Source organism: Phodopus roborovskii, unplaced genomic scaffold, assembly GCF_943737965.1.
Source record: "Phodopus roborovskii unplaced genomic scaffold, PHOROB, whole genome shotgun sequence".
Taxonomy (NCBI): Eukaryota; Metazoa; Chordata; class Mammalia; order Rodentia; family Cricetidae; genus Phodopus; species Phodopus roborovskii.
In genome coordinates, this window is record NW_026126448.1 from 7,866,690 (window position 1) to 7,891,459 (window position 24,770).

General features: G+C 48.1%; 1 protein-coding gene across 5 annotated transcripts in view; it reads left to right on the forward strand.

The window, feature by feature from the left end:
* The window catches only part of Eri3 (ERI1 exoribonuclease family member 3), a 123,875-nt gene that overhangs the window by 35,165 nt on the left and 63,940 nt on the right, over positions 1 to 24,770 (forward strand). For all 5 annotated transcript variants that reach the window (XM_051188584.1, XM_051188586.1, XM_051188582.1 and 2 more), the window contains 2 exons: positions 1,774 to 1,833; positions 5,690 to 5,781. In XM_051188584.1, the coding sequence (XP_051044541.1) occupies positions 1,774 to 1,833; positions 5,690 to 5,781 (152 nt within the window). The remainder of the gene's footprint in view (positions 1 to 1,773; positions 1,834 to 5,689; positions 5,782 to 24,770) is intronic.

A 24,770-nucleotide genomic window follows, 5' to 3' on the forward strand; every position in this document is an offset into this window, starting at 1 on the left:
CCCTGGCCTTGCCCTAGTACTCATACTAGATGCAGACTGGAGTATGGACCCTGGAGCATTCCAGAAGGGCCAGTGGCTATGGGCCCTTCCCACCACAGCTCTGACCCTAACTCATCCCTCCACCCTGGAAGAATTTATTGGGAGTGAGCGAGGCTGTGGTGAGCGCTGCAGTCCTGGCTCGCTGGCTGGCTGCCTTTTAGAAGGTGGGCCTGGAGTTGGGGATGAGAGTTTTTCCCTGAGTCCTGGTCCCTGTACCTGAAGGAAAATGCAGGGCAACTGTGGGTGTGGTTCTGAGCTTGGGTAGGCTCTGGGTGCTAACTGGGCTGGGCATTGAAGGACACTGTGGTGAAGAGGGCATATTCCAAGAAGGTGGGCTTTGGTGTTCCTGTGCAGGCCTGCTGCTCTGGCACATAGTAGGTGTAGGAGAATGAACAGAGGAGTACTCTGTTCTTAGATTCAAACCTCCTCCCGTGCAGGGCGCCTCACCCGCCCTCTGTGCTGCAGCGGTCTTCCTCCTTTTTGACTCAGGCCCTCCCTCTGCTGGGCAGTTCTCTCAAGCAAGGAAAGGGTGTGGAGGTGCCAGCCGGGTGGGCATGCTGTGGGTTAAAGCCTTGCGAAACAACAGTGTAGTTAATCTTTCTAATTTATTTTCCTTTTAGACCATGGGAAGTCTGTAGGCAGCAGCTGTTACCCAATTAAAATACAGATTAATATAAAAACAGTTTCTGGAATATAAAATAGAGTGGCTGTGTCCTTACACTTCCTTAAAATACCACCTAATAATGACTTGATGAACTACAGAAACCCACCTAGAGGAACTCAGCATTCTTAAAATGAAAATTTCTTCCCTAAAAGGTGTGTATTACCATTCCATGTAAGTCACTGTGAGAAAATAACCTTCCCTCTTAGAGCCAGCACTTTCTGAGAGTTGGGTATTTGGTATTCATTAAATGTAATTATAGTTTAATTGGAGTTTTAAACCCCTTCCCCCACTTCAGCAAAAAAGTTGTTTCTAAGCCAGCCCAACATACAACCCTGTGTGAGAATAGCCAGGGACATGATAGCATTGTGATTTCCAGCTAGTATCTGGGACAGGGCCTCAGGCCTCAGATACTGATAAGAAGTTTGTGCTTGAGGGGTATTTTTACTCTAGAAATAACAAAGCAAAACAAGCTTGCGTAAAGCTAGGCCTGACCTGGGCATGGCCTATGCCTGTGAGTCAGTCCCTAGGGCAGAGTCTATATATTAGGCCTTTTTGTTTCTGTCTCCCCTTTGCTCATAGGTGGCCTTCCAGTGTGGCTAGGTGGTGTTGAGCACTGAGGTGTGCAGATTTCTGAGGTGCTTCTTTCTCTGTGTTTGGGGAAGTGCTGGATTGACAGTGGCTCAGAGAAATGGAAGACTCAAACCCAAGTGTGCCAGGCTCCACAGGAAATTTGTGAAGCTGGAGTCTAATGTACCTGATGACTCATTTGTGGGAACTTACTGAACCTGTCGAATACAAAAGACATGTAAAATTAAAAGGAAAAAAAAAATCCCCCAAGCCCTGTTGTGAGCCTGTGTTTGCAGGCCCATCTCAGTCTAGGCTGCTGTTGGGAATTTTCATACAGCATCCTAGGACACGATTCCCAAGCTTCTGGCCTGGCTCTGAGCTTGAAGCAGTGAGGCCCCAGGCCTCACATTGGGAGGAGGAAGACAGGGAATGGAATGGACTGTCCAACATGAGTCCCTTGCACCTTGGTTTTCCACCCAAAGGCTGTTTTTCTTTCCTTACAGCTCACTGGGATCATTCAAGCCATGGTGGATGGCCAGCCAAGGCTGCAGCAAGTGCTGGAGGTAGGTTGAATGACCTTTATTTCCTGACCTCTGACCTCTCACTGCTGCCTTTCCTTCCCTCCCCTCCAGAGAATGTAGCCGTATAATTTGACTATGATTATGGCTTGATTAGAATAACATTTGCTGTCACATCAGTGACATGCTGTTGAGAGTATTGAACCATTGATCTGTCATCTCCAGCTGTTCCTGTCAGGGTTACTGACATGATGTCCAAGTGCTGCCAGGAGTCAGGCAGAGCCCCCTCCTTGCCTGGCCTGTGGCCCTGTGCTGGCGGCCTGCGCTGGGTGGGCTAGGGCAGGGAGCTGCTTTGCAGCAAGCCTTGCGGGGATTAGCCCCAGGGACTGGAGGTGTTTTTGTTTAGCTTTGGTGTTGGCTTCTTGTGGCATGTGAGCACTTCATTAACTCACCCAGAACTCCCATCGATGGCTTTTGTTTGCTGTCAGCTCCTCCAGGAGCTGCAGCTGGCTGCCTGCCCCACTGCAGCTTGCTGCAGGACGAGATGTGCCTGTCGGGTGCAGAGGCTGCACTGGGTAATGATTCCTAATCAGAATAATTACAACAATTGCCTATGTGAGGGAAATCAAATTAAAGACTTTAGAACTCTTGGCAGAGAACACACTTCTTGGATATTCTCCTCAGGGAACTGGGAAAGGTTAAGGCGCTGCTTCCCATGCTCAGCTTGGGGGTTAAGGAAGGGGCTGTGGTTGATCTCGGTCTCCCTCCCCTCTACCCCTCCAGCCTCAGGGTTTTCTAAGAAAAAAGGAGGCAGATCAGAGCAAGCCTGAGGATTTTGTTGGGTGCTTTATTTGTTTGTAAGATTCATAAATCCAAAGCTTAGACTTTATCAGTGATGAGGAAGAATAGCAGGACGCATTGGTGCATTGGCATGGGAGGCAGACAGCAAAGAAGTGGAGCTGTGGCATCTCCCTAGCCATGAACCCTGTTGCCTGGGGGAGCACTGTGGCCTGAACACCCTTGGCCCACCCATATAGGAAGAACAGGTCTGAGAGGCAGGCTCAGCTTACCTTGGTGACAGTTGGGTACTCTCTATCCACGGAGTCTAGAGGTCTAGGTATGTCAGCTCAGTTCTGGCCCTGGTAAGTGCCCTTGCAGTAGATGGCAGAAGGTAAGATGAGGTAACTTGTATTTGCTTCCCTGCCCTACTGCCCTTTTGATAGTTAGTCCCTTACTAGGACTGAGGGAGGCCCTCAGTATGGTTGCTCTTTGCCAGCAGCCTCCTCCAACCAGCCTTGCTCTAAGGGACAATAGATGACTAAGGGCATTCCTCAGGAATGTCTTGCTGGGGTCCTGGCAGAATGTTCTGGGTCAGCTCCAATCCGGGGTCACTCAAGTAATGGTTTGAGTTGAGGGGAGGTGTGATGTTCCTGGAGTAGGTGCTTAGGATGTTCTGAATGTCATCCACCTCTGGGACTTTGTAGATTAGGATTTCCAGCATCAATTTGAGTAGAGCTTCTGGAGAACAAGGACACCATACCATTCCTGTTAGTCCTTAGTCAGTTACAGAACTAAAATGTGAATTTCTTGTCCCAACCAAAGCAGCCAGCAAGATGCTTACCTGACTCACTACTCTGCCAGGGAGAAAGGGGAGGTCAGGCCTAAGTGTCTGGGCAGACTCCCCCTGAAAGGTGCTCACTAGATTTCTGCCACATGATGGAGTGTAAGTGCCTCTTGGGGCAAAGATGGTCATGTTGACTGAGTCCTTCTGACTGTCCTGTCTTGTCCTCCTCTCTTTTCCCACTCTGAGTTGGGGTGTTAGCGTCCTACCATGTGGGACACTTACTTAAGTATACAGAGTCGGCCAGCTAACACAAGGTTTTAAGGATTTAGCAAGCTCTGCTCTTGAACAAAGTCTGTCTTTTTTTTTTTTAGGTGGCCTGGGGTAAAGACGTGATGTTGTGTGTCTGCACATGTGTGTACTTGTGTATAAGGGATTAAAGCAAGAGAGCTGAGGGAGACTTTTACCAGTGGAATACCCAGCCTCACTGCTTAGTAGGTTCCTGGACTGGGGGAGATTCAGACTATGAAGGGGGAGATTATACTATGTGGTCTACACAGTGTATGCTAGGGAACAGCTCTCACACTCTGGGTACTGCCTTCCCATGGAACTTGAGTGAGTTTGTAGTCCTCTTACAGGTGCCTCCAGCATCTCAGAAGTGCCAGCAGAGCTAGCTACACCTGCTAGATGGGTATTCCTTGTTGGCGCCCACATGTGCTCTCCGCTATTGCTGAGTACACCGCCCCTCTGCAGTTTGGTCTAATTGGACCTTCTAGCCTTTTCTGCACTGTAGGCTTTGCTGTCACTAAACTTCCATCTGTTAATGTTCTCAGTCATCAAGTATCTGTTATTTTGAGACAGGGTCTGCTATATAGCTCAGGTTGGTTTTGAACTGTCTGTGTAGCTCAGACTGCCTCAAACTTATGATCCTCAACACTGCTGCTTCCAAACTGCTGGGATTTCAGGTGTATGCCATCAAGCCTGGCAACACATTTATATGGAATTAAACCCAGGACTGGGTTTGGGATTAGGACAGTGTATGAAGCAGGACAACACTCCCCCCCACCCCGTGGCATTCTTACAGTCTGCTAGGGAAGACAGATTTTAACTGATAGTCACTCCTTATACACAGTTATTACACCATGCCTGTGCTGTTGCCAGTAGTATTCTTTCCTCTTGGTCCTGTGGCAGTCCGGTCACTTTTCCATCTCCCTTTCTCTTATCTTAGTCTCCTGTCTACTGTAGGAGAGACATTTGACACATTATCACATTTAATTCTCAGAACAACTCAGTAAGGATTGTCATCTTACCCCGTTTTATATACGAAGGAAACTGAGGTTCAGTGGTATTAAATGACTTTTAAATGACTTCCAGTCAACAACATAGCCAGGATAAGGAAAAGCCCAGGGTTGGAACCTAGATGTGTGTTACTTGCAATTCTGTGTTTCTAACTACTGTATGATAGAGACTTAAAACATAACCCTCCTGTGCAAGTGGAAGCCGTGGTCTGATTGGCTACACTCCCTCCCTGTGCCTGGGATCTTGTGAAAAATAGGCAATGCTTCATGAATTCTTTATGATAATTCTCTTGTTATATACCAGTGTTGGTGTTTGTACTCCAGTGTGAGTATAGACAGTAAAACCAGCCGGAGGCATGGAGAGAAGGACTAGGTGTGCTTAGGAATGCTTTCTTTTCCCCACTAGCACTTGCGCTCAGTTCGCAAAATACTCTGCTGAATTTGAATCCTTGGCTAAGAAAAGGAGGAATGCAAAATAGATCCTGTTTCTAGGATTTCAGCAACAAGAGCAGGCAGCATTGCCTCACTTCTGGGAGGGTCTCCAGCCCATCAGTGGGACCTTCTTTGAAGAGAAAAGGGGTTCTGTCTTCCCTGGATGAATAGCTAGGTTCACAAATATAGTAAGCACTTACTGTAAGTGTGAGTCTGAAGAAGGCAATAGGTAAAGTCCTGCTTGTGGCTTTTTTCTGCCCTCTTCTTAGAGACCAGGACAGCCTGTGTTTGTGCTGGGCTATGCCTTTGTGTGACAGTCAAGTCACAAGGGTGTTTGGACTGTCCTTTGGGATCACCGGTAGGCTGTTACACATCGAAGGGTAGAGGGGACCCTCTCCCACCACACACAGACTCGTGGTGTCTTCCCAGAGGGATCGTTCTTCAAGAACCTCTGTAGTCCAGAGCCATGGCTGAGAGCACATCACAGCTCAGCTGGGTGAGATTGCCATTCCTCCTGCTCTGGTTACAAGTGGCTTATCTGCATGTCACTGTTGGGCTCTTCATAGGCTCAAAAAAAGGACAATCTCATCTGTTCTTATGTACTTTCCAGAGGGTCGATGAGTGGATGGCGAAGGAAGGCCTCTTAGATCCAAACGTCAAGTCAATTTTTGTCACCTGTGGAGACTGGGACTTGAAAGTCATGTGAGTATGCAGAGGGCGTCTTTGCTGCAGGGCTTGGCATCTAAAGGACCAGGCATGCCTTTTAGGGCTTACATGTTCAAGCCTGCTGGGCGGCAGGGGTCCCTGGGCCAGTGAGACCACTGGATTAGAGGAAGGCTGGGAGCTGTGGGTGGTAGGGGTCTCTGGAACAGGACAGGGACGAGTTAGGGGCCCTGCTAGGACTGCTGTTTGTCCTGCCTTTAACAATTCTTGCTGCTCACAATAGCTCCTCTAATGGTTGACCTGCATGTTATTGACCCAGAAGGAGGGCATTAAAAGAGTACTTTGGGGGAGGGGAGGGGAGGGGATATATTTGGTTTTTCAAGGCAGGGTTTCTCTGTGTAACAGCCCTGGTTGTCCTGGAACTCACTTTATAGACCAGGCTGGCCTCACACTCAAAGAAAGCCACCTGTCTCTGCCTTAGCAGTATTGGGATTAAAGGTGTATGCTGCCACCAACAGCTTTTTTTTTTTTTTTTTTTTTTTTTTTTTTTGAGGGGGGAAAATCTTTTAAACAGAATACATAGTATTTACTATTTAGAGTGCTCTGAAATAAGAATTCGTTAATCAATCCTGTGAAGTAGGTACTGTTCTTATTTCTGTTTTATAGTTAAAAAATTAAGGCACAGAGAGGTTAAGTAACTTTCTTAGGCCCACACAGCCAGGATTAGACCCAGCAATTGGCTCCAAGGTCCTTTCTCTAACTGTTTTTATGTTGCCCTATTATCGGCATTGTGAGACCCTGGTTATCCAGTTGAGAGCCTGGTGGTATGATTCAAGAGGGCCGCTTCTGGGAAGCTGCCCAAGTCAAGTCGCCCTCCTCTCTCCTCCTTTGTCCCCACTGCCTCTCCTTTGTCTTTTGATCATGTCCTGTCTGGTTGTGGAAGACAAGACAGGCTCCTTTGCTGGGTTGACACTTGTGCTTCTTGTCTGTCCTCGTGGACACCTGGCTTTAGACAGCCCCTGGGGAACCAAAAAGGGTGGGGGCACTGTTTGCTGAGGATGGGTAGAATCAATACCACTGTGTTCTTTGTGACTAAAGCAGCAGCAGGCATATTCTCATTCTCCCTCTCTCTCTCTCAGGAAGGGTTGGGGGTGTCAGTAGGAGTGGGGTATAGTAACTGCAGTGGCTATTCCTACAAATCAGGTAATATATTCTCACTAGGGCCTCTTGTGTGTTTTAGACCCTGGTCATTGGGGTGAGCTTAGGCTCCCAGCTGAGTGTCAAGCCTGCAGTTGGACCTCAGATTTGTAGAGGAGTCAGGAAGAATGATCTCCAGAACACATAGGCACATAGGCACACATCACTCTAGTGCTCTACCCTTTTGACTATGTACATAAACTAGTTGCACACTTGTAGGTTTATTCCAGAGAGCCTCTGTCCTCCCTTAAAACAGGTAGATTAAATGGACTGGGTCTAGAAGTCTGGAAGCAGATGTGAATCAGAAGCATCTGACTCAGGCTGGCCTTGAACTCACTACGTATGATGGCCATTGATCCTCCTGTCTCTACATTTCAAGTACTAGGATTATAGGTGTGTTCCACCAAACCTGTTACTTGGTGGTGTTGGCTGCTGAACCCAGGGCTTTATGCATGCAAGACAAACAAACTGAGCTACACTCCAGCCTAGGAAAACTGTTGTCATTTGTATATCCTGTGTAGCTTTGATGCCTAGAGAGACTTATGTGGGGCTCTGCAGCCCAGGAGAAACCATTCAATGGAGGAGCTTCAGGCTGAAACCTCAGATGCTGGGGTTCATGTGGCCCAAATGGAAGATGCTTTTGACTTCATCCAGTGCCCAGTTCTTCCGTGTATTTTCTCCAGGCAGCACTCCTAGTCTTTTAGTGTTTTCTTCCCCAGTATCTTCATCCTCCCATTGCTGGTGCTTCTGAATGTGCTGCTGTCACTTGTGAATGGTGTGTACAAGAATGCATGCAGAGAACGTGGATGTACATGGGACCAGAGACCATGTTGCTGGGCCTCCTCAGTTGGGAGCTGCCCCATGAGAGGGAGAGGCAGTTTCAGAGGGTGCTGTGTGTCCTTGGTTCAGCCTCTTCTGCCCTGCAGCACTAGTGCAGCCTTTGGGCCCTGTGCTGCACACACTGCCATTCATTCTGTGTCTTAATGAGAACTGATGCCTGGATTGGGTTGTGGAATCCAAGTGTGTGTGTCCTAACTGCTGTCTCTGGTAGGAGGTGATGTCTCCCTTTTATAAACACAGCAAACAAATAAAATAAAACACTTGGGAGATCACAGAGGTAAAGACTCCAGACTGAAAGGACTCCATGGTTTGCACTTACTTGAGTTTGGAGAGGGAGTCCGGGCTCTGGGTAGCAGGGTGGGGGAGGAGGGCCTGTGACTGCCTTTTAGAAGCTGGACTCTGCGTAACTGCTGAGAAAGCTCTTAATTAAATGTGTAACGAAATAAAAGCAGCCAGAGAGAAAAGGAAAGCAGTACCTCGTGACTGTGCACTGCTTATTGGTGTTCTGGAGCCTTGGTAGGGGCTGTCAGGTGGCTCTCAGCAGAGCCTCCCTGTACTGTGAGTGCGCCTGGCACAGGCTGCTGCTGAGCCTGACAAGGCTGTGTGAAATTGACACTCATAACTTGTTAGTATGTGGCTGACTTGGTATTTTGACATCCATTTCCAGATTTAACTAAGTCTGAGGAATTCAGCCAATGTTTTCATTTCACACTGTGGTTTCGGGAAGCCACGGCTCCTTCTCCTTGCTGTCGTTACTCCAGCCCCCAAAGCTGCTTCAAGTCTCTGTTGTTGGGAAAAGGCCTGATTAGTGCAGCCCTGAGAAATGGGAATGGAAGTGGCAGTAGAAATCCCACCAGAGCAAAGAAATCTGTTCCCATCCTCACAGAGACATTTTGTGTCTGTCTGTCTTCAGAACTGGATGAGTTGATCTGGATTTGTAGGGCTTGAGGCTGTAGCCACGGGTACTGTTACAGTGAGTTTAGTTAGTGGGTGTGGATTTTATTTTCTTCTATGCTTTTTATAGAAAAGATACTTAATAGGGTTTAGTTTAACTCCCCGCCCTTCCCCAACTGACCTCTCCTCATTTTACATGTGTTCCTTGGAACTCCCCAAGCAGTTGCTTGTTCCTTTGCTTAGCCAGTTGTGGGGTGGGTGTCCAACCTTGGGGTGGTAGGCCAATGGGGTCTGTAGATAGTGAGGAATGAGACCTGTATGAGCAGCCATTTGAAGAACTTGAAGCCTAGCCTGTGACTTGAAGCTCCGGGCTTACCAGCTGAACAGCACGTGTCTGAGACATAGACCAGAGGCTTCCTGGGTCTAAAAAGAGGGGCAGACGAGGAAGGCAAGACTGGAAGCAAAGCTGGCGGGAAGGACACACAGGCCTCAGTGCAGTTTGCAAAGAGGCCCACCTGTTTTGGCTAATTGAGCATTATCCTGAGTTCAGGAGGGGCTGGAGCCTCCTTGAATTGGTTCAGGGGACCTTCATGGAGGCTCAGCTCACCTTTAGTACAGGAAGTTCTCCTGCTACATGTAAGTGTAGGGCTGGCATTGACTGGTCTTCGTTTCTCTCCATGACTTCTGGGATGTCTGTGCTATGCCCTGTGCTTGTACTCTGCAGAGATAGGCCTAGAGCACTTGAGGTTTAAGTAAGTCTGGAGAGTGGAGGGACTTTGCTTACTGTATCCTGCTCACTCTACTGTGGAGCGTGTGCACTGGGCTGGTACCTGGAGTGAAGTGACTCAGTGATAGACCCATGTACGTGAAGAGCACTGTGGCCTGGAAGTTCTCCTGAGGGTGCTAGCTGTGGGTCAGGCTGAGTCCTCTAGGCTCATTCAGGAGAGCCAGTTGTGTCATCTTGACATGATTGTTTTAACTTTGTGTCTTTTAATTCTTTGGCTTCTCCTCCATAGGCACTTTTGCAGTTTACTCTTCCCCTAGTTTTTTCTAAGTGTTCGTATTTTTTGTTCTTGAGACAGGGTCTCTCTGTGTAGTCCTGGCTGCCTTAGAACTTACTATGTAGACCTGTTTGGTCTTGAACTCACAGAGAACTGCCTGCTTCTGCTTCCCCCTCCCCCTGCCCTGCCCCTCTCCCAGTGCTAGGATTAAAGGTATGTTCCATCAATGTTGGTGTTTCTAAAATATTGGTGTTGCTTTGATCCATGTCCTGTCCTTCATTTTCCTTCATTCTTGCTCTCATCTGAGTAGTCTTGTCTTTTACTAGAGCTTCACCTGTCTGTGTGCTGAGTTTTCCAGTCTTTTTTTCCAAGAGAAATTAGAGTCAATATGATCCTGCTGGAGACAAGAGATCTGCTCCATCAGTTCCTTGAATTCCAAGCCTTGTACCTAGATGCCTCCACAGGCCCAGGAGAACTGTCTGTCCTTTCCTCCCCACATGTCCTTCCGTAATGCCTAGTGCCATCACTCAGCTACCTTGTCAGAAACCTGAGAACCACCCTTTGTTTTGCTACAACCAATTAATCTCCAAATCCTGTTGACCACACTTCCCAGAGTTCCTCGCTCCTCCTGGTGATCTGCTCTAGTCTCCAGCACCAGTTGAGTTACACCTCTGCTTCATCCTACCAAGGCACCCTTACCCTCAAGGTCAGGTCCATACCTCTGGGACCTTCAAGGTTCTTACTTACTTCCCTTAGTGCTCTGCATCCTTCGTGGCATTTTATTGCAGCTGCCTCTACTTGTGTGTTTCTTTCATAGACGGTAAACACTTAAAATCCTCGGACAAAGCTTGATGCGTAGTAGTAGATCGGTAAATAGTTGGGATTTTTTTTGGGGAGTAGTGGTGCTGGGGACTGTACTGAAGACCTCAGATATGCTAAGCACACAATTGATCACTGAACTATGCCACCTAGCCCAGCAGTTTGTTGAATGAAGGACAGCTGAGTAGTCCTGTAGAATTTCTGCTCTGGAAGATTTCTGGGTGTTGGGTCGGTGCTGGGCTGGGGAAAAGGTGCTTGTTCCTGGACATAGTGTGAAATACTCTATCTGACAGGTTTGTACCTCTGGGACTGCAGGCTGGGGCTCCTGAAAGAGTTAAAAAGCAAAGAGTAATAAATATAGCCTTTGTTTAAGGAACACTTACTGTGTACCAGTGATCTTTTGTGCTTCTTACATACAGTTCTATCAATTAAGTTATTTTTTAAAAGTTACATCTATTTGTGTGTGTGTGTGTGTGTGTGTGTGTGTGTACATGTGCATGCATATGTGCACACATGTAGGTGTGTGTGCACTGCTGTCAAGCCAGGAAGTCAGAGGAGGACACTTGGGGGAGTTTTCTTCTTCATGTGGATTCTAGGAATCAAACTCAGTAAGGTATGGTAGCAAGAGCCTGTTTTTACTTGCTTAGCTATCTTACACTCCTAAGATATTTCTTTTTTTAACGCTTTTTAAAAAATTGAAAAACTGAGAAACTGAGGCTCAGAGAAATAATTCATCTGTCAAGGACGTACAACCTGTTTGTTGACAGAGCAGGGATTTGAGCCTAAGCTTCTGGCTGTAGAACCAGATGTTGAACCATGGCTGTTGACCATCTGTTGCAGTCCTCATTTTCATGATCCACACTGTATGATCTGGTAGGACATCCATTTTCCTTGTCCCTTGTTTGCTGTGAGGGTCAGAGCCTGAGCTGTCATCTTGCCTGATGTTGGAGCAGTAGACTTTCATGTTTATTTTGGTATGGGGGTATGGTTGGCCAGCAGCAGCAGATGTGTAGGGGATGATTTGGGGTTGCCAGAGAGCTTTCTTGCAAGGCCACAAATAAGTGAATCCTCAGATCAGTGCTTTGCTTGTTTTGTTGTGTTGCTTTTATTTTGAGATAGAGACTCACTGTTGTAGCCCAAGCTGGTCTTGAACTCACTGTCCTCCTGACTCAGCCTTTTAAGTACTAGAATTGTAGGTATGTGCCACTACACCTGGACCCTCTGCTCTGTTTAAGGAGCCTTTGGCCAATATCATTTTGAATACCTCATTGTTATGTTTATGTTTGGAAGCACACACAGCCTCTCATACTCTGAGCTTGTGAGCTTTGCTTCTTACCCATGAGAGTGCCAGTTAGTCCCCAGCACTGAGTTGCATCACCTTTGATTAGCAGCCTGCTGGGGGAATGGGCCACAGTAAGAACTCCCTGCCAGTCTTGACTTGTCTCTTTCCCTGTTACTTTTATCCATCACTGAAAGCACTTGGGCTCCCCTCCTGAACTAATTAAGTTTGCATGTATTTAGACACATTGCCAAATAGGGCTTAGCAAAGCGGAACTGAGTTACATCTCTTTCTGAGCAGGGAAGCAAGGGTATATGAACACTTGCTTCATGGACCAGGGAAAGACATGGTTGACAGTCACTGAGTGTATGTGTTGATGATGGACACCTACCCTGGCTCTCCTAAGGTTACAGCGGGCCTGCAAAGCAGCCTTTGGATTAGCTCAGAGGTGCACATGAAGGTACACCCTCCAGAACTCTTAGTGAATTGCTATTCTAAGGGCATATAGTGGAAAGAATATGAGTTCTGAAATGTGCTGTCTCCCTATGCACAAGCAAAAGTGAAAGTTGAGTTTAGTGGGATCTTTATAAACAGTGGATAGGGCTGTGTGTTATGTAGCCTCAATCCACCTTGCTTCTAGATCCTACCAGTTAAGCAGCAAGCTTTTTTTAAGTGTTCAATTCTGCAAATAGGAACATCTCAAAGCCCAATTTTTTTCTTTTGTCTTGCCTGGGAGACCCAGTTCCACCTCCCCCAAGTCTTCTGTGATCCTATAAAATGGTACCAAAAGAAGCAGAAGGAAGGAGAATAGAGTTGCTGGGCCAGTAAGTTGACTCAGCAGGTAAAGATAGAGAACAGAGTTGTCCAGAATCTTCCCACACTGAAATGGGATTCAGCCTGGTGGATCACCCAAGCGAAATGACAGCTGTTGGCATGCTTTTGTGACAAACTCATACCTGCTTTCTTCTAGTACCAGCTGGTCTGATATTTGAGATGCCCTGTGCTACAATATTCCTGGGTCCTATGCCGACAACAGTTAAGGGACAAGCTGTGTTGTGGACCCCTTTTCTGAAGTAAGAGATCTGTGTATTGCTTGCTATAAAAGTCAGAAGAGGCCATAGGGTAGAGCCTCCATCCTTTACATAGGGGTTTAGTGGGTCAGCTTCCCAGTCTTGACAGGGCTCTTGATGGGCAAGATTGTTCGGAGTCAGCACGGGCTTCCGAGCACATGAGATAGTTATGTGGGGGCAGGGGAGACGTCTCAGAGGTTGTGTAGGAATTCTGGACATTCGAGTTGGAGTCTAAGCTGAGAGAGAATGGCAACCAGACCTTCTGCCCTCCTTTCAGTTTCCCTAGAGCACTCTCGTCATCAGAGGTGCATTGGGTTAGCCCCAAGAAGGCAGCTTGAGTTGATGGGGTCATGTTTCAGCTGCAGCTAATCCAAGTCACTCGATATAAATCTCCCTGCTGCCTCTTCCTCCCTCCCATCCCCAACCCAGAGACAGGGAAATGAATCCTGGCCCTCACCCTGAATACATCATGGCAGGCTCGCCTCTAATGAGAGAGGGCCATTCATTGTGGGGTGAAGCTCCCTGCAGAGCCTGGGATGCCATTAATTAAAGAAGAGCCACCTGAAGCCAGTCGTGCGGTGCAGCCTGCCACGCTCAGATGGAGTGGTGGTGGGATAGCCTCGTTAGCCTGACAGCTCCTTGGGCTGAGAGTTCTTGGGCTTGGAGGAGTGAGGGGTGCTCCCCCTCCTCCGATCTGTGAGCACAGATGCCCAGAGCCCCTGGAGCTGGCCTACTCAGAAACATCTGAAGGCCCCTCCTGGAGGTCTGGGCCTAGAACCAGCATTAAAGGGGCTATCCATTTCTGAAATGTAGCCAGACCAGCTTCTGTTTCCCAGTCTTTGCTCCTTTTGCACTCTTTGTGGCATGGTGTCCTAGAACTGCAGGTTAATAGGCCCTCTTACTCTGCACCTTCCCTTGGAGTTTTCATTGGGGTAGTAGTCTGTCTTGGAAGGAGTTCCTGGGTGGAGGGGCCCTGGAGGAGAAGACCTGTGTCTGGTAGACAGAGCCTCTGCTGCTCCTTTCTGGGAACTTGTGGCTAGGGTGACAGTACAGCTCCATTGGCGGCCTCATCTGCTCACCCCTGGGGATGCACAGAGGGTGTAAATCACTGTAGTGATTATAGGAACTCCTTCCTGAATGGAAGTTTTGCCCAGTTAAAACTGCTTAAAGATAGACATGTTTGCTTAGTGACTGATCAGGCTGTGAGACCTTGAAAGCAATAGCAGCCTCACTGGCCTGCTGCAGAATTGGTGACTGAATGGTTCTTTACTATTTAAGACTGGTCTAGAAGCAAGTGTTGCTGCCCGAATTCTAGTCCCAGGGCTTGTTCTGTAGCGCTCCCAAGGACCATCTTTGCTTAGCACCTCCTTTGCTGGCATCTCCTCTGCTGGCAGCAGGCTTGGACCCTTTGAGACCTTCCTCTTAGCCCAGAGTAGGACTAGCCCAGGAAGCCTCTATGCCTAGATTGTCAGGAAGACAAATTGGGTCCTATGTCTTGGCTCCATATGAGACTCTGGAAGTCTGGCTTTATTCTCAGTGGCAGAGTCTGACAGATAGGGTTCTTTAAGGCCTCAGAGCCATCCCGGACATGACTAGGGCTTATGGTCTCTATCCTCCTTGAGCTTACCTGACATGGATTGTAGCATCCCTCCCAGTTACCACCCCTAGGCTGAGACTTGGGCCCTGCTCGTCTGTGTGTGGAACATTTTTTATCTTCTTGAGTCTTGACATTTCCACAGGCGTGTGTGTTCTCTGTCAGAATGAAGACTGGAGGGGCTTCTTTCCTAAGCAGGAACTACTGGTACTCCCGAAAACAGTAATATTTTCTTTTGTGTGATATATTTTAAAGCCAGTGTTCCTTTTCTAAGGCTTCACTTGTTATTTTTGTGACTCTTGAATATCAGCTTTTGCTTTTGCTTTTGGTCTTAAACAAACAAACATGATATGAGCCTACAGGCCTTGGGGCTCAGGCCTGTAGTCCCAGCTGCTCAGGAAGTTAAGGTAGGAAATCACAAAGTCAGGGCTTACCTGGGTGGGCTACAGAGCAGCTCAGGACCAACCTGAACAACTTTGTGAAAACTCATGTCAAATTAAAGAATAGAAAGAGGTCTGGCTATGGAGTTCAGAGGCAGATTGCTCACTTATCATAACCTGAAAACCTAGGTTTGGTCCCTAGTATTCCCCACCCCCAAATCAAGGCATAAAATAGGTATAGTTGAGTATGTAAATATAAGCACATGTCATTTATAACATGTTAAGTTTGTATACACGTATAGTGTCACTGTCATCCCAATCAAGACTCTTTCCCATCATCTCAGAAGGTCCTTGTGTGCTCCTCCCAGTTAGTCACCCCTACCCCTGCCACTAACTATTGTTGTGACTTATTTTACCTGTTCTTGACCCTCATAGAAATTAAGTCATGTAAAATGTACTCTTCTATGTTTGATTTATTTTATACAGTGTAACGACAGCTTAATTTATGTTTGTGTAGATCAGTTTGGCTGTTTTTGTTATTTAATATTTGATTGTTTTGCAATACTTCAGTTTCATTTTCTTTCTTCTTTTCTTTGAATATTTACCTTTGGGTAATAAGCATATGTTAACTGAATGCGTACATTAACGTTCATTTTGATGTAGAAATATCTCTGCCTATCAACTTGTTTCAACTCCCCTCATCCTTTCAAACCCATTTCCAGCCCTTTGGCCTTTCCGCCTTCCTTCTCTGTTCTGGAACCCACCCTGGTCTCCCTCCTGTCTGAGGTTCAGGTATGAAGATGCTGACCCCAGGCTCATGGAAGAAGCATTCAGGCATGTTGGCTCCTTTATTTCTTCTTTCAGCAGATGAGTGTTAGGTGTCCATGGTGTGCCCTGCACTGTTTTTGGAACTAAGGGCACAGCAGTAAACAAAACATGAGAACTTCTCAAACAGCCTGCTTCCATCAAGTATGTAACTGGTCTGCCCTCTGCCATTTTAGACTCTCATGCCAAAAAAATTTTGGTCCTGTCTAGGTTCTTTTGTCTAGTGGGTTTCTGCAGGAGCTTGGTGGCAGCGGCTTTAATGGGGCTTCTCTGGGTCTTGTGGCCCTCTTCTTTTCTGTTCATGATGCTGCTGCCACCTCTGCTACCATTGCATGGCATTGAGTTTCTCAGTATCGGAGTTTCCCTTCTACTATCCTACAGCTTGATTCCCTCTGTGAGAGGAGAGGATTAATCTCCAACTTTCTGTGCCTGTAAAGGTGAGTGACCTCTGTTTTGTCAATGCTTGCCAATCTGTCCTCTAATTCCCAGCCAGGGCAATGGAGACATTACTCTGTATACTAACACAAACCACCAGTTCTCCCTCACAAACCCTGAGCAGACCCAGGGCTGAGAAAGACAGGTCAGCTTGCAGTTGCTCCTCAGAGGTTCTGGCTTATAGAGTCTAGATGGGTGTGGCTCCTGAGAAGCTTTGCTCTTGAATGCAAGTGGTGGATTTGTAAGGGAAGAGTCTCAGTCATCCTGTTTTTCCTAACCCCACTCATGCCGAAAGGGTAGTTAGTTGTATCAGTCTGGTCAGAACGAAGTTTCTTTTATAAGGCTTCTAAGAGCACCTGCAAAGGACAGACACAGCTGTGAGGCAGAAGAGTCAAGGAGCATGGAGTTGAAGGCCAGGGAGCCTCGTGTTACAGTTAGTATGGTGGCCTGTGCTTTGTAGAGGGGCTTAGCTTTGTAGAGATTTGGGAAGGGCAGCTGTGAGTAGGTTGGATAAATTCTCAGTGTCCCTGGCTAAAGGGTGACACAGCTCAGACTTGATAGTTCTGTAAAACTGATTCTTCCAAAGCCTGCGAAGATGTTGGTTTGGGGAAGAAAGCCAGCCCAGAGAATCCCGGGAGTCTGACAGGCCTTTTTCTCTGCGATTCTTTCTTGCAGGCAGCCCGAGGCAGCCTGTCTCTTTGTTAACAGAGTGACAGCAATGTGACACCATGGAAATAATTACTAACAAATCACGGTGCTGACTGCAAACAGCTCTCTGTCTTCAGAGGCATGTCAGGGTGCATTAGAGCAGGACTGCAGGAGTGGCAAAGGGGGCCAAGCGTAGCCTGCTCTCAGGCTCTTCTGTCCTCCCCCACCCTGGCCCTGTCTGCTGTATCTTACTTCCATGTTCTTGGCCTTTGCCTGTCAGGTCAGCTAAGGGTCAGCTGGGTCTGTAGGTGGCTTGTGGCTGGTCTGGATTTCTTTAGGCAGGTAGCCAGGGCTCCATCTTTGCCAAGGTCACCCAGGTAGATGGTGAGAGGTGGAAGGATGCTCCGTTTCTCTGATTCACTCTGCTAGGCAAGACCCCATTCACCTGCCACACTTGAGGGTTTAAGGGTGGCAGTACCTGCTCCAGCAGGACCCAAGGGGCAAGGGAAGCCTTGTGTCTGTGTTAGCTCAGCTCCCTTCCCCCACCAACCCTGGTTTCTTCCTCAATTGCCATAGTCAATTTTTGGTAAGTCGACTTTGTCCATTCCCTCTTGGTTAGCAGAGTGATTGCTCTGACTGTCAGGGCTGTAAATAATGTTCCTGTTGTGTGTGGCTGGAGGCAGCACATCGCATCGGGTGGGGAAGGAGGAGCTGCGATGCCTCGGCTCCCTTGCTCGCCCCCTCCCCTCTCATACAATATTTATCCAGGGATGGGAGTCAGATGCAGTGACCTCAGGGGTCACCCAGTTAAATAGCTTCTGAACCTCCCTGCATTCTAATTGCTGCAGTTGTCCTTTGCTCTGGAGACTTCTCCTCCCCATTGTCTGCTGAGGTACACACTAATGGCTGTCCTCCCTGGCCCTGCTGGGAGGCATGGGAGGGGGCAGTGCTCAATGCTACCTTCCTTTCCGTAGAGATAAAGGAATCCAGGGCCTGTTAACAAGTGGCTTTAGCCAGAAGGACACCATCCCTTGTTTCCCTCTCTACCCCTTGCAGACCTGGCTGGAGGAGTTTCGGGTAGTGTGCTTGATGGTTGGAGCCAAGAACCTTCACTCATTCTAGTCCTGTAAACAGGACTGTGGGACTCATGATTCCTTTCTAGGCAGGCTGGCCAGGGGACAGACAGACTCTTGTCAGGGATGAGATTATTCTGTGTCCCCATGTTCCCACATACAGAATTTACAAGCATCTAGAAAGTTGTATTTTCTGTCTTAATATGCTGCATTTGGCTCAAAGATTGGCCAAATGCAGTCTGTTTGGTTCTTTGAACGTCAACTTTAGATGATTGATCATAGAAAGCAGGTGTGCCCCATTTGTTGATTTAAGAGTGGCATGTGTCAGCCATATCCATCCACCAGGACTTTCCTGTAAATGTCACTTCCTTCCACTGCAGCGTTTCTCCCCTAAGAGTATTATAGGAGACTGCATGGAAGCTGTTAAGTATGCACATTCTGAAGGCACAGTCAGCAGTGGCCTGAAATTAGCCCACTGAAGCCTACTCTAGGCCAGGGAAGTAGTGTGCTGAGGACTGGGGGGGGGGGGAGGGCGGGGCACCAAGTGATCAGAACTAATTACAGGGCAGTGTAGACTGAAAATACAGTAAAGAAGACAACAAGCACAGGGGGAAGCACTGTGGGGGTAGAGTGGGCCCTATTCTCCCCTAATCCTGAAACCCCTAGGCTTAGAACTTCTAGAGCACAGTTTAAAACTCCCTCTTTGTCCCAGTGCTCTTGTGCCAGCAGCAGTACTCTGTACAGGCTGAGTGCTTGCACATCTTGAAAGGATCAGGAGAGCTGGAATCAGGGCAGAGGACCAGCCAGAGGTTAAAGGTTAACAGCTCTGTCCTAGTGCATTTATATGAGCAGTGACTGGACTGTATCCCAGACCCTGAGCACAGGAGGATGTCTCTGTTCAGAGCCTCCAGGGGGCATTGTAGGCCATACAAACACAGTCCAGGCATAGGGTCAAGATAGCCACAGGCCAAGTGGAAGCTACAGTAGGGTATCTGGGGTATCTTGGAGACAGCTTAAACTACTAAGGAGCTCCTTGTTTCTCTAGCCAAAAATAAAACAGGCCATTAGCCAAGACACTGGTCAAAGTACCCTGGAAGCCTCCTTCCCCTTCCCTATTCCCTGATAGTCTGTATGGTAAGGAGGTCTGTCCAGGTCTTGGTAGCAGCTACAGCACTTCCCACACAAGAGAGCACTGTGCAATGGGACAGACACTGGAGAGGTACTTATCTCATTGTTTGCCTAGACAAGCACTGGGAGGTACACGTGACAGGATGTTGGGGGCATTTGTAGCACTGGAGAGGTGTATGTTACCCCTTTCCCCAGGGTGTTTGTGGTGTTTTATGTGGTTCCGGTGGGTTCTGAGGCAGGAAAAATGGGAGTAGAGATAGTCAGTAGGTGGCCTGTAAAAGCTGGGAACTGAAAGAGCTGGAGAGATGGCTCAGCCGTTAAGAGCACTCCTGGCTGCTCTTCCAGAGGACTTGGGTTCAGTTCCTAGCACCCACATGGAACTCCAGCTCCCTTCTGTTTTCCTCAGGCACTGTATGCATGTGGTTCATATGCATATATGCAGGCCAAACACTCATATACATAAAATAATAAATTCATCTTTTTTAATAAAAATCCAGGAATGGGAAGGAAATACTTTGCATATAGTTCCTTTAAAGTCTTTAAGCAATGGTTTGACTCTAGGGATTTGAGGTTTGCTTTCCCTGGGAGGACTAGCATCCTGGCCTGAGGGGCATCCCAGTATGCCCGCCTACATTCTGGTTCTGTTTGGGAACTCTCCCTAGCAGCATGTCTGGGAACAGTTCCAGCTGTGCTGCCAGACCCAGACGCAGGTGACGGCCTTTCGTCTGTACTGTAGGGAAACCAAGAGGAAATTAAATGTCATCTGCCCCCTGCACAGCAGGTTGCTGCCAGATCAGACACTGTTGATCAGAGTTGTGCAGAGGGCACCCGAGGGAAGGCTTCTGCTGCATCCATGTCCTCTGAGCTGTGGAGACTCCCAGGTGATGGCCTGGCTCAGTCCCACAGCTTTCTCTTCCTGGCTGGGTTCACCCTGGCCTTGAGCCCAGCCTAGTGCTGTATGGCAGCTGTAGACTATGCCATGCCAGAGAGCATGTATACCAGTGGGAAGGAGTGAGAAGGGCAGGGTCTGGCAGTAGAGGATACACACACAGGCAGCAGCAAAGAGACCTGGATTCAAGTCACGGATCTGTTGCTTAGATCTTGGGAAAATCTCAAGAGCATTCATGACCTCTTCCAGAAGATAAGCCCCATCTCTGTCTCCTGACATCTGTGGGAAGTAGCTGCACACCTATAGAACAGGTGTGGAGTCTCATCACCCCATCTTCCTCAGGTCCAGAAGGATGGTGTGTAACATGTTCCTTGCAGCCTCCTTGTGGAGTTAGCTACAGTTGCTGTGAAGTGGGATGCACAGCAAATTGGCCAGGTTGCCTTTCGCTGCCTGGGGCCCTTCCTTTCCTTGTCCTCCCAATTGAGCAGCCCAAGGCCTGGTAGATAAGCCTAGCTGATGGTGGTTAAAGCAAGGTGTGAGCCATGCCAGAGGTCGCCCATGTAATGGGGCTGAACTGGCTCCCTCCAGCCACACACTTGTATGTCCCTTCCAGTTTGAAAGGACATCAGGATTTGCCCTGTCTCCCCTCCCCTTGAAGTCCTGGGTGGGCCATAGTTCTCAGTTCCTCAATAACATATATTAACAAGGCTTTGGGAAAAGATGTTTTAGTACTGACAGAGTTCTCCCGAGAAAACTCCCCACCCTTCACCTCACCCCCACCCCCACCCCCACCCGCAGCTGGAGCATGGCTGCCAGTGGTGAAATTCATTAGTGTTCCCTGACAGCAGTGGCGACACAGGCGCTCACTGTCTGCTTCCCACTCTCTCGCTCCCTTGCTGCTTCACGCACACTGATATTTAAATCTGATGGGCTGCTTATAGACTTCTTGTACCATGACAAGTTTGGGGAGGGGGTTGAGGAGGAGGAGACAGACAAGGAGCCAGCTGTCATGTTGGTATTTCAAACAGTACTCTTTCCTGACCCTTTGCAGGCTCTAGCAAGTGTATCATCTTTCTGAAGTCTGTGGTTGGAATTGCAACCTGCAGATATCCCAGAGGATGGGAGCAAGTGTGGAAGCAAAGTGGGCCGATAAGTCAGCAGTGCATTCTCCCAGGGCTGTGGGCTGGCAGAAAACAGTGGAGGGTCAGTGCACATGCTTGTTGAACAGGGAATTGAAGCTGAGTCTCTGAAAGTGCTACAGGGTATTGCCCTCCATCCCCAGGAACAAGGAGGCCCTTCCTTGGTCATTGTTTATGCTGTGGTTGTCTTCCAGATGGACTTGGACGCCTCTGAATAGGAACCAGGTTTGAGTAGCTTCTGATTTGAGCAGCCTGGATCTCAACAGTGCTCATAAAACTGTGGGGTTCAGTTAAGGTTCTTCTACTTTGTGTCTGGAGTGGGCCCTTGGCCTTTGTAACTGGTATTTGTATGCTTTGCTTTTAAACTTTAGCCATAACTCCTCTTTCAGTCCTTTTTTTTTTTTGAAGCTGCTAAGTGATTCTGGAACTTTCCCTTTGCCACTTACCTCCAGATCACTTTTCTAGTATCTTTCCTTACCTCGCTTCATCTGGCCAGGAGCGCTCCAAATTGCAGGTTTGATGTCTGCAGATCTTCTATCCAACACTCTCCTCTGAGCCCCTGGTTTCAAAGTCTGTCTCCCTTGCTTGGCTCCTTTAATTCTCAAGGACGAGGCAGTGATAGAGGTGATGCCGCTTGCTCAAGGACAGTAACCACTTGGTAAGTTGCACACTAGTGTGGAGTCCTAGAGCAGATTTGGGGTGGGGTATGGTGGTATGGTGCACTGCCTGCCCATTGAGGGCCTTTCCAGCCACAGATGTCTCCGTGGTGGAAGTCACTGAGGAACTGATCAGGCTGCTCTCCTGCCTCCTCAAGTCTTGTCAGGGTCAGCAGTGTTGTCACTCCAGATACACTAGACCGGTGTGTCTGTCAGAGCGGGCTACTGGTAAAGCATACTACACACCTGCCATTGGAGGGCAGACAGGAAGGGGTTTTTTTGTTTTGTTTTGTTTTTTGATGGGGGGAGGGCTGTCTATAGATTTAACTATGTTCTTTTGTTGTTTGGTTTGTTTGTATGACTGTTTTTCAAGGCAAGATATCTCTGTGTAATCCTGGCTGTCCTGGAACTTGCTCTGTAGATCAGGTTGACCTTGAACTTGGAGATCCACCTGCCTCTTCCTCCTGAGTGCTAGAATTAAAGGTGTGCTCATAAGTATGCTCTTGAGCTGTCAAGGACCACTTTTGATATGATCAGCACCTGTAATTCTACAGTTTCCACTCTCCACATCCAGCACTCTCCTGCAGCCTGTCCTATAGGCTTCTAGCCCTCACTTTGTGGCTAGGGTGCCTTTTCCTTATTCCCTGTTCTTCCTAACCCTGAGTGCTAGGCCTGGTTGGGGCAAGCCAGGGTTGTCTTTTGACATGGCACATCATGCAAGTGAGATGGAGAATAACTAGCTTTGATAAGTAGGAGGTTTGAGCATTAATTTTTTATACATCAACAGTAGCCAAGTGAGTGAATTCAATTATGAGTCTGCGTTTTCTCCACCCTCCTACTTACAATGTGGTGGTTCAGAGTTGAGACAAGGAACCTGTTGAAATGAGAAACCCCTATTTCCTAGCTTGACCCCCTTACTAATTCGGGTTAAATTGCTGTGCTATTGCAGTGGTGACACATTGTGTCTGCCTCTGTTTGTATAAGAGGATGCAGTGGGGGAGGAAGGACCAATTTGTGCAGAGATAAAAGGTGTCACAGGCAGATAACTAACGTTCCAGCCTCATGCCTGCTCTCATTGTTGCTCAATTTGCTCCGTCTGTAAGCCCAGCCTTCCCCTCTTTCTTCCTTCCCTCCCCTTGGTCATATTTTACCTCTATGCCACAGTGTAATGATGCCCTGCGTAGTGGGGGAGGAGATAGGCACCTCTGGCTGACAGCCCTTCCTGATAACCAAATTCCAGCCCATCCATCACTAGCCACTCTCCTCAACTTGAGGAAAAGTGATCGTGAAAGGCGGGCTGTTCATCACTCGAGCTCTGTTTATCTCCTCTGGGTGGGGAATGGAAGGAGGAGAGACAAAGAGCCATGTCCCCAGCTAAGTGCTGCTCGAGTTGGTGTGGCTGGCACGTGCTGAATGCAGACTTACATCATGTAGACTGTGGTATTCTTCCTGGGGCTCAGCCTCTTCACTAACGGGGTAGCATAGAAAATTGTGGCAGTTCTGAAATGTAGGACAGCTGGTGACAACACTCTGAGTGTTTGTGTTGGAATGGGCAAATAGAGGAAGCTGCATGTGCCTCAGAGGTGTCCCTTTGCAGGGTCTTTGCTCTGGCTTCTCTTGACCCATTCCTTTCCAAAGCTGGGCCTCTGTGCCTTCATGGTCCACTGATGACTTTGAGACATTCCTTGTCTACATGTCACAGGAACACAGTGGTTTCTACAGATGGGTGATGTGTACACATTTCAGTGCTGTTGGCCACCAGCACTGCCAATCCAAGTCATTCTGAGATCCAGGTGCCATGGCTTTTCCTGTGAGGCAGAATGGAGTAGATGATAACTCCAGCCTGCTGGTCCCTCCTCTGCAAGGTCTTGAGTCTGCTAAAAAGTCACACTCCCGAGATGGGTTTATTGGTTAAAATTTGAAGAGAGCAAAGTCCTTAAGGAATAACGTCCAAACTTCTTCCAGCACAGGTGCCTGCTCTCTTGTTGGACCTGTCTTTTGGTATCTGCCTACCAGGCTGTCTGTCAAACCTCTGTAGTCTCACCAACTCAGACCTAGTGGCACTCCCCCAAGCTCTGTTCACCAAATCTTCAAAGCTGAGCTCCTGCTTACAATGGTTCTACCTTGGTCATACCCATTAGCAAGGGGTGGGGTGTGGGGGGCTCCCTTAATGAGCTACTCCCCTGCTTTGGCTGGCGCCAAGCTAGCCACACCTGTTTGCTATCAAGTCTGTCTGGGCCAAGCCAGAATGGCTCAGTTGCAGGTGGTAGGCCTGAATGAGGGCTGGGGTGGGAAAGGTGGGGCTCCTTTTGCTTTGTTGTCTGTGGGGAAAGACATTTTCTTACAGCCCTATCCTCCCATATTGGTCTCTTCTTTCTAAGCAGAAGCTCTGGATTTGTTATTTAAAAGTGTCAGCAGGAAACTTAAGAAGTAACCCATCTTCTCTAACATCCCCCAACCAGAAGTGAGGGGCCTGGCAAGCATCTGATGATAGGGTTTGAGGTTCTGTTCTGGTGACTTGAAGGGCCAGTGTGATAAGAGCAAGGCCATGTGACAAATGCCAAGGTAGGGGCTCTTTCTAGCTCTAGGCCCACAACATTTGAAGAGTGATCCCACAGGCAGGACTGTTGTGCACGTGTGGGGGTGGAGGGTGTCCTTAAAAGGGGCCCCTTGTATTCATGAAACTGAAGGAAGTTTTGATTTGGTGGGGTAAAAAAAAAAAAAAAAAAAAAAAAAAAAAAAATCCCATTCCTTTTTATGGCCTGGACATAATTGGGTCTTTTCTATTGGCCATCAGTGATGTCATTCCGACCCCTCATAAAGAAGGGGAAATCACACCTGTGGACTCGGTGCATAAAATTTCATTGGGCAACAGTAATAAGCATGACCAGATGATGTTTGGGCAGTTGGGGAGCTTTGTGCCCAGTGAATACAGCTGCATGGAGACCTGGGCACCATAAACTTGCCTGCCCGTTTATGCCCGCAGGCTAGTTCAGGGCCCACTGCCAGTGGCTCTTTTCCTTGGTGTCAGTATCTAGTAGAAACTCAGCATTTGGACCCTTTGTGCCAGGAGCCTTTGCCCTTTTCTTTGCCAGATTAGTGGAACCATGTATCTACTGGTACCCAGTGACCTTATGTTCCTAAGACTGTTGAATAAAGAT